The sequence below is a fragment of the Engraulis encrasicolus genome, chromosome 11, assembly GCF_034702125.1.
Source record: "Engraulis encrasicolus isolate BLACKSEA-1 chromosome 11, IST_EnEncr_1.0, whole genome shotgun sequence".
Taxonomy (NCBI): domain Eukaryota; kingdom Metazoa; phylum Chordata; class Actinopteri; order Clupeiformes; family Engraulidae; genus Engraulis; species Engraulis encrasicolus.
Window position 1 is genome coordinate 28,879,720 of NC_085867.1, and position 10,000 is coordinate 28,889,719.

A 10,000-nucleotide genomic window follows, 5' to 3' on the forward strand; every position below is an offset into this window, starting at 1 on the left:
CTAAGGCGCACAATAAAGTCCATATAACGATATGGCCACGCCCAACAGGAAGTGACATATTTTGACTTTTTTGGCATTTTAAAACAGGAAGTTGGCCACCATTTCAAATTGGAGTGTTTTAAAACCCTGCAAACGCACACATGCATGCATATTATGAATACTTACTTTTGTATATGCCTGAAATGGAGGCCACGCCCCCAAACACGTTTAGGGGCGGGGCCAGCATATACTTTGAGCTACAGACTCGGGAGTTTCTTTAAGTTGTGTATCTCACTAAGGCGAACAATAAAGTCCATACAACGATATGGCCACGCCCAACAGGAAGTCACTTATTTTGACTTTTGAAACAGGAAGTTGGCCACCATTTCAGTTTGGAGTGTTTTGTAACAGTGCAAACGTACACATATGTGCATATAATGAAAACTAACTTTTGTATATGCCTGAAATGGAGGCCACGCCCCCAATCACGTTTAGGGGCGGGGCCAACATCTACTTTCAGGTACAGACTCGGGAGTTTTTTTAAGTTGTGTATCTCACTAAGGCGCACAATAAAGTCCATACAACAATATGGCCACACCCAACAGGAAGTGAGATTTTTTCACTTTTTTGGCATTTTAAAACAGGAAGTTGGCCACCATTTCACTTAAGACTGTTTTAAAACAGTGCAAATGTACACATGTATGCACATAATGAATACTAACTCTTCTATAAGCCTGAAATGTAGATAAGGTATAGCGCCACCATGTGGTAGGCAAAGGAACTGCAGGAAAAGTGTAATTCTTCAATATCTTGGGAACTGAACGTCGTACAGACTCCATTTTTGTTTTAGGGGGTCATAGCAACATGATAATCATGACAATGCTAATGCTAATTTTGAATGCTAATTCATGCTAATTACTTTTTCGTCAATATCTCGTGAACCGAACGTCGTACAGACTCCATTTTTCCTGGGGGGGGGGGGCATAGCAACATTCTAGGTGGCATGCCCCGTCCCTGCAATGCATGTGTGCGAGGGCCCGTCATCGCCGCTTGCGGCTTTAATTATACTTGTGGCCTCACGCTTTCGGCTCTGTGGAGAAAACAATTAAGTTTCCCCGCCGTCAGTCTAGCCACAACAACGTTTTGGGATTCCCCATTCAACAGCTCGACTACAAATGAGACAATGACCTTTGAATTGCGCTTTTGCAAGATATTGAATTAAACTTGTGTCATCTCGGTGATATCTTGACGTCAACATGAGGCCTCGAGTGCAAGGGAGGGCGGGAGGTAGAACAATGGAAAGAGTCCTCTGAGTCTGCATTATCGGCACTGCAATCTGTGTGTGTGTGTGTGTGTGTGTGTGTGTGTGTGTGTGTGTGTGTGTGTGTGTGTGTGTGTGTGTGTGTGTGTGTGTGTGTGTGTGTGCTGTTCCCAATCCCTCTGTGGTCAAGTAAACATGAAGTCTGATCTCATCACACAAGCTCATCAAACAGGCTTTGGGGGCCGTGTGTGTGTGTGTGTGTGTGTGTGTGTGTGTGTGTGTGTGTGTGTGTGTGTGTGTGTGTGTGTGTGTGTGTGTGTGTGTGTGTAAGCCTGTAGAAAAGGTGTGGGATGGCGCTATGTGCATTTGTCTCTGTGTAAGCTTCACGATTATCTGAGATGTCTGGATGGCGGAGAGCATTCTGCATTTTGGACTGGGCATGGAGTCATCGTCGACCTTCCATCTTGTGTGTAGGTCCTTACTCTAGGAACAGGCCGCGGGCGGTGAAAGCGGGGAAAGTGATTGAAGTAATTGACTTTGTATGGAAGTACAAGCGGCAGAAGCGGCCAAAGTTGCAAAAGCGGTTCTGGCATTGAGGGTGTCAAAGACAATGTTGAACTTCAAGAGATGTTGAATTTCAGCGCAAACCCTTTTTGGAAACATTGAGGGGCCCCTTTCTTGTTGTCTGGTCCAGGGGCCCATGGAGTCATAACCCATGCCTGCATAAACGCTTGATGTTTATTGCTTGCATATAATAGAGATAAATAAAGGCATGGTCTTTATTGGGGGGCGGGGGGGGGGCTGTAGAGATTAGTGTTGATTGAAGCGTCTTGTAATTTATTTTTTATTTTATTTTTCATTTTATTTTTTGGGGAGGGTTATGAAGGTCTTGGTGGATCTGAGACTCTTGTCTGGCTTGTTTTGCAGAGCTTTGTCTTTATTAGCGGGATCAGTGCTGAGATGAAATGAGATGAGATGATACGAGATGAGATGAGACTCCGTGCTAGAGTCCTCTCGTGAAGGCCTCCTCAATACCTAGAGTCCCTCCTTGTAGGGGTTGAGATGGTAGGTTTGTGGGGGCCGTGCGTGCGTGCATGCGTGTGCCTGCGTGGTTACCTGCAGTGCATATGGTGAACATATGTACGGTGTACACACTTGTACGGTGTGTGTGTGTTTGTGTGTGTGTGTGTGTGTTTGTGTGTGTGTGTTGTATACTTTACCTGCAGTGCATATGGTGAAGACCACCGTGTGTGTGTGTGTGTGTGTGTGTGTGTGTGTGTGTGTGTGTGTGTGTGTGTGTGTGTGTGCGCGCGCACGTGTGTGTGTTGTACGCTTTACCTGCAGTGCATATGGTGAAGACCACTTGTACGGAGTCGAAGAAGAAGAACATGACGAGGAGAGACACTGAGGCTCCTATGGGCAGGAAGAGAGCCTGGGTCGAGTCTATGGTCTGAATACCTGGTGTTGACACACACACAAACACACAGACACACACACAGACAAACACACAGACACACACACACACACACACAGACAAACACACAGACACACACACACACACACACACAGGGGAGGAAGGGAAGAAATAGACAAATTAGAAGAGAGCTTGGGTCAAGTCTATGGTCTGGATACCTGGTATATACCTGAATACCACATGCACACAGGGGCATGCATGCACACACACACACACACACACACACACATCAAACAGCAAATAAGAAAAAAGGACAATAAATGGAACAGATGGTCTCAATACCTGGTAGTAACACACAGACACAGACACAGACACAGACACAGACACAGACACACACACAAATATTTAGAAGACAGAACATTGCACATGAGTGCTGAATATTCACGACAGCCTTTAATTTAATTAGTAGACAAGGGCATGCATGTAAAACATTGTAAACATTGTAAAACCTTCTTGTCTATTGTTTTAAATAGTCTAATAGTTTAAAAAGCACCACTAATAAGTTCGATTTGACCACAAGTCTGATGTGGTGAGGTATGCTTCGGCTTGCAGGTCCCTCTCAGCCATCCCTCTGCACTCCGCATACAGAATAGATGTGGGATGGCTGTCTGAGACAGCGTACGTGTTGATAAAGAGTTGATAACGAGGGTTCACTAGGTTTTTGAACTGTTCTGTTTTGACTGTGCGTATTGGCAGCTTGCCTTTTGCGATGAATTGTGTATGCGTGTCTAATGTCTGTGTCATTTCGATGGTGTTTTTTTTTTTTTTCTCACTGGTCTTCAAGGGGGCACATGTCTTGCAGAACGGTGCATGCTCTAGTGGGTGGCATTGTCTTAAATGCGGAAACAAATGGCTGCCGTTAACCGATGTAGTAGCTACGTTCCCTTCGACATATGTTGCAGTGTATGCCTATGACTCTGTTGTTTGTCTGACTTCAAATGCAAAGTACCTCCAAGCAGCCGAACTTCTCATGCCCTTTTCAACGATGTCGTCCTTCTCCTGGGCAGTGCTCTCTTAGCATAAGAGTATCGACTGCAGGAATACTTTGTTCTCAACAACTACACATTATAAGAAATGTGTATTCTGAATGTGTTCGTCATTGTTTTCAGCAAGCCGGTCGTTGCCATGAGGACCTGATGTTTTGATGTTGTATGTTTGCAATAACTTTCATACTCGGTTACAACACAGCCCTCGTTGCGTTCCCATCTGGCCCGAGCTTTAATTCCTTATCAGAACCCCCATCAACAAAGTTTCAGCTCTTAGAACTAATTTGACGGTTTGGCTGGAGAAATGCATTTTTTAGGGCTTTTATGCCTTTATTTTAATACATTTTTTGACAGGACAGTAGAGGAGAGACAGGAAACGAGTTGGGGGGAGAGACGGGGAAGGATCGGCAAATGACCCATTCCGGAATCGAACCTGGGTCGCCAGCGCAGTAACCCAGTGCCCCACCGCCAGACCACGGCAGGAGAAATGACTTGTCTCAAACTTCATCACAGATTTGCGTTGCCGCCAGCTGCTACAGGTGTGCTTTGTTTGTTGTGCGTGCATGTGCACATTGTACAACCCAACGTGGCTCTCTTCCAACTGATTGGTTACGTGCAGCGCTGTATACATATGATTGGCTATTCACGGGTCTGAAAAAAAATTAAAACATTTTTTTAAGGCGCCAGACAATTTAACATCTAATTTATAATCGTAGAAACAAATGATATCGCGAAAAATCACCCAGTCCTAGCCACAGCCAACTTTTTACCAGCATTTGGCTGGCTGGCAGGTGCCAATGTCAAGCCTTGGTGTGTGCGTGTCTGTCCATGTCTGCGTGCGTGCGTGCGTGCGTGCGTGCGTGTGCATGTGTGTACGTGTGTGTGTGTGAGAGTACATCAAACCAGCAGCAGTGTGAGTGACAGCTGTGCCATGTGCGAGTCGGCAGGTTGCCGTGACACCGCAGAGGGACAAAGACACCTGGATCAACTTCCACCGACCAATTGCAAGCGCTTCAGTGTGTGTGTGTGTGTGTGTGTGTGTGTGTGTGTGTGTGTGTGTGTGTGTGTGTGTGTGTGTGTGTGTGTGTGTGTGTGTGTGTGTGTGTGTGTAGGACACATGTTTTCCTGGTTGCCTGTTGCTATTGGATACAGGGACACCGCCATTGTCCTTATTCAGACCATCGCAGCTTCTCACTGTCTCAAAATAGAGATGGGAAACTCACAGGCATTGTGTGCTTGGCATTGTGTGGCATTGTGCGGCTCTGTGTGTGTGTGTGTGTCTGAGTACGCAGCGCAAGTGTGTTTGTGGATTTGTAAATGCGCGCGGTGCGCAAGCGAGCGTGTGTGTGTGTGTGTGTGTGTGTGTGTGTGTGTGTGTGTGTGTGTGTGTGTGTGTGTGTGTGTGTGTGTGTGTGTGGATCTGTGTGTTAAGTGAAATCCCCACATCCAGATAAGATGAGTCTAGCCCAGGCCATGCCTCTGTCTGTATGTGTGTGTGTGTGTGTCCATGTGTGTGTTTGTGTGTCCGTGTGTGAGTGCAAGAAATATGGAGTAAGAGGTTGAGTGAAAGAAAGAAAGAAAGAAAGAAAGAAAGAAAGAAAGAAAGAAAGAAAGAAAGAAAGAAAGAAAGAAAGAAAGAAAGAAAGAAAGAAAGAAAGAAAGAAAGAAAGAAAGAAAGAAAGAAAGAAGATGGGTTGGGTGCCTCACAACACCGATGTCTAGACAGCGGGCGGATTTGTTTAGTGGCCCCCGTCTGATGTGTTCACGTCTGTAATGGGGTCTGAAAGCTGCATTAGGACTAAACTCTATTTGGTCTGTTTGGTGGCGTGTGAGAGGGTGGTGAGAAGGGAAGATGGGTTATCAGAGTTGGCCAGTGCTGGTTCTGGACAGATTGGTGTAGTGGAAAGCACGCACATCCAGAAGAAAAGCATCAGCAGGAGCCAAATCAAAAAACTGTCACATGTAGGAGCGGGAAAGGATCTGCACCCTGCTTGCAAAAGACTTCATTTATTTGAAGCAACGTTTCGATCATAGATCGTCTTCAGGCATCTAGTCAGATTGGTGCCCTTAGCAAGCGCCACCTTTCCTTTTTGTGCATTTAGAAAATTGGCATATAATAGTAACAAAACATCATACATCTGGTCGAGCACTGATGATCTAGAATATCCATATACATGTATACTAAGTGCCCATGAATAAACATTCTGAATGCAAAGTTTGTTTTATTTTTTTAATTCTGGAGGACTTTCATGTGTTACTGTGTGTGTGTGTGTGTGTGTGTGTGTGTGTGTGTGTGTGTGTGTGTGTGTGTGTGTGTGTGTGTGTGTGTGTGTGTGTGTGTGTGTGTGTGCGATTGTGTGTGTGTGTGCGATTGTGTGTGTGTGTGTGTGTGTGTGTGTGTGTGTGTGTGTGTGTGTGTGTGTGTGTGTGTGTGTGTGTGTGTGTGTTTAAAGTAAACCTGTAGCACTAAAGAGGCTGTTGTAAACTACACCTTCATCAAGGGATGTGCTGGACATGCGATAGGCTCCTGTTACAACACCCTTCCCCCCTGAGCCAGCTATGCCACATCCACTACCTACACTCACTGCCTACTTTAATAGGCACTCTTTTCCAACTGTAGTTTTCAAAGTCAGAAGTCTGCACACTTAAAATCCTTTTTGTTGTATTTTATTATTTCATGGCAGGATTACGTTTCGACCTCCTCAACAGTCTTCATCAGATTCTGATTTTAAGTGTGCGGACTTCTCACTTTGAAAACTACAGTTGGCCTTCGTCCTGCATCTTTTCTTGGGATGTGCACAATCCTGTCCTTCAACTCTTTTCCAACTGCTCATTGGCGCAAATTCCTAATCAGTCGCACCGACGGTGCCAACTCAAGGCATTATTTAGGCATGTAGACATGGCCAAGATGATCTGATGCAGTTCACACCGAGCAGCAGAATGGGGAACAAAGGTGATCCTTTATAGCGCAAGTGACTATATTTCATCACTTCCACTCCTATTACAAATGCTTCTACCATGTCTCTCTACAAGGGTGTACACACATGTGGGTTATATCAAATGAATCAGGAGAAATCAGGCTTTCACACAGATATTGACATCTGACCTGACCAATCAACAGTGGCCTGGAGCCTGTAAACCTTTTTTTTGCAACTCGGAAGTTCAGATTTGTGTACCCTATAAAGTGAACATAGCATGGTTGTTGTTACCAGATGGGCTTGTATTTCAGAAACTGCTGATCCACTAGGATATTCACCCACAACGATCTCTAGGGTTTACAGAGAATGGTCCAAAAAAGAGAAAATATCCAGAGAGCGGCAGTTCTGTGGGTGAAAATGACTTGTTGATGCCAGAGGTCAGAGGAGAATGTCCAGACTGGTTTGGTCTGGTTCTGAAACGGCAACAGTAGCTCAAGTAACCACTAGTTACAACTAAGGCATGCATGAGAGCATTTCCGAACGCAAGGCACCTCAAACCTTGAGTCAGATGGGCTACAGCAGCAGAAGACCCCACCAGGAGCCTCTCCTGTCAGCTAAGAACAGGAAAATGAGGTTATAATAATTCACACAGGCTCACCAGAATTGGACAATAGAAGATAAGATGAGAAAATGTTGCCTGGTCTAACGAGTCTTGATTTCTGTTACATTGGTTAGAATTTGACGTCACCAACATGAAAACGGTTACGTGGTGCTATTCCGACATGTCGCTATTCCGACGTTAATGTCTATTGTCGGAATACCGACACGTTTTCCACCGTCCGCCGCTATTCCTACATGCCGCTATTCCGACATCCCTAACCTTAACCCTAACCCTAACCCTAACCCTAACCCTAACCCTAACCCTAACCCTAACCCTAACCCTAACCCTGGGGATGAAAAGTGTCGGAATAGCGGCATGTCGGAATAGCGCTATGTCGGAATAGCGATTGCCCCCCCATGAAAACATGGATCCATCTTGCTATGCTGTCAGCTATCAGCTGTTCAGGCTGGTGGTGTAGTGCAGTGGTTCTTAACCTTTTTTTCTTAACGCACCCCCTTTCCTGTGCCGGAGACAAGCCCTGCACCGGCAACACAAACTTCCACACGTTTATATGCGCTAAAAAATGTTTTAAGTGATGAATTACAATGATTCTTGCTTGAGACATTTATCAATACCTTAATGACTTAAAATGGGGACCATAACATGTTATAATTTGGTCTTAATGTGGCCTAACTATAACGTTTGCAAGCATAATTTTTGGTCACAACCTCAACACAAACAAAATTCTGCGCACCCCCTGGAATCTCTGGGGCACCCCCAGGGGGTGCCCGCACCCCAGGTTAAGAACCACTGGTGTAGTGGCATAGGGATATTTTCTTGGCACAACTTGGGCACCATAGTATGAATTGACCTTTGATGGAATACCACAGCCTATCTGAGTATTGCTGCAGAGAAGGAAGGCATTTCTGGATGCAAAAGGGGGTCCAACCCAGCACTAGGAAGGTGTAGGGCTTGAAACGCAACCCCTATGAATTGAGACACTACGTCAACAATCACGGAATGACACCCATAGCATTCAAAAAACCTCTATAGTTAAACCAACGATACCCCTTGTAATTACTCGTGCAACAATTTGAAAAAGGGCAACAGTGTTGCACCACTCTCGCAATTCCTTCACCACTTCCATGTATTAGGACGACATTAAAAGACATTGTTTTCATGTACGTTTTATGGAGAAAATAACAAATACACATTGGGACAATGTTTAATGGAGTACAATAATTATTACGGCGAAAATACTTATATTGGTGTGCTTTTGTGGAAGCCGGCAAATTAAAGGCATTCCCAATGCATTCGGAGAAGTCAGTTGTACCCCTCCGTTTGAAGTGTGGCTTTGGCCCTTTCTCTCACCCCTTCACCTCTGTCTAAATCTGAATTGGGATGGTCCTAGCCCTTTACGTGAATGCGCAAAACGGAGGGGAAGGGGAAAGGCGCAAGTATTTTGAACATTTTAGACATTCAAGTATTTTAACGAACATTTGTTACTAACCGTAATGCCTATGAAAGTAGAGCCTGGATTACACTACAGCTTAGATTTTAAGTATTTATTGCTCGCAAACACCCGACTAACATTTCGGTGTTGCGACAGCTTCTTCAGAAGAACTCTAGAAGTCTTCCCTGGAATCTCTTGCTATCTCCCTCTATCTGTCTGTCTGTCTCTGTCTGTCTGTCCATCCATCTCTCTCTCCCCATCTGTCTCCCTCTCCCTCTCAGTCTGTCCATCCAATCCTTCCTCCCTCACACGCCCTCTCTCTCCATTGAGGCACAATGCAGCTGTATTCGCTTCTCCATTCTAAATTAAGACAAAACATTCCATTTTGCACAGGGTAGCAGGAATGTACCGCAAGACTACCACACTGTGTGTGTGTGTGTGTGTGTGTGTGTGTGTGTGTGTGTGTGTGTGTGTGTGTGTGTGTGTGTGTGTGTGTGTGTGTGTGTGTGTGTGTGTGTGTGGTCAGGGGAATTCACAGTTGTTACAATTACTGTTTTTGAAAGAGCTGGTTGTGTGTGTGTGTGTGTGTGTGTGTGTGTGTGTGTGTGTGTGTGTGTGTGTGTGTGTGTGTGTGTGTGTGTGTGTGTGTGTGTGTGTGTGTGTGTGTGTGTGTGTGTGTGTTCACTGTTGTTGGAGCTGCTATTGTGGAAGGAGCTGTTGGTGGTGGGGTTTCCATCCTCCTGTGCGTGTGTGTGTTTAAGTAACTCATTGCTATTGGATTCGAACATTTGAATATTCGTGCACATCCCTAGCCTGTGATACCCCGAAACTCTGACACTTTGAACGATACGTGTACCGTGAAGAGGCACGTGATACCGTATCCCGATACCGATATTTTGAACAATAAGTGTATGGGGATGAGGCCCGCGAAGCCGTATCCCGATACCGACACTTTGAACCATACGTGTATCGTGAAGAGGCCCGCGATACAGTATCCTGACTGATAATTTAAACACACCCCTAGTGTGCGTGTGCGTGTGTGCGTGCATACTTCAGCAACTTACTGTTGTTGGAGTTGCTATTGCTAAACGAACCATTGGATACGGGGTTTCCGTCTTTGTCCTTCTCCTGGTTCTCGCAGTCCATGTTGAGGGAGCGGAAGCTGCCGTACACGATGAGCAGGATGGAGATGAGGAACGTAGACACCTGACTGGAGTCCACCAGGGAGTACGCCCTGAAACACAACGCAACACAAAACACAACATTAGGATTTCAATACTGCAATAGTATACAGGACAGTAGTACGCCCTGAAACACAACGCAACACA

At 45.4% G+C, this 10,000-nt stretch overlaps 1 protein-coding gene across 2 annotated transcripts in view; it reads right to left on the minus strand.

The window, feature by feature from the left end:
• The window catches only part of sppl3 (signal peptide peptidase 3), a 71,083-nt gene that overhangs the window by 23,677 nt on the left and 37,406 nt on the right, over window positions 1–10,000 (minus strand). Inside the window, exons 2-3 of one of the 2 annotated variants that reach the window (XM_063210365.1) lie at window positions 9,767–9,906; window positions 2,579–2,698 (exon numbers count right to left, since the gene is read on the minus strand). In XM_063210365.1, coding sequence (XP_063066435.1) covers window positions 2,579–2,698; window positions 9,767–9,906 — 260 coding nt within the window. Of the gene's footprint in view, window positions 1–2,578; window positions 2,699–9,736; window positions 9,907–10,000 lie in introns of both variants that reach the window. The other variant, XM_063210364.1, reaches the window with a different exon arrangement.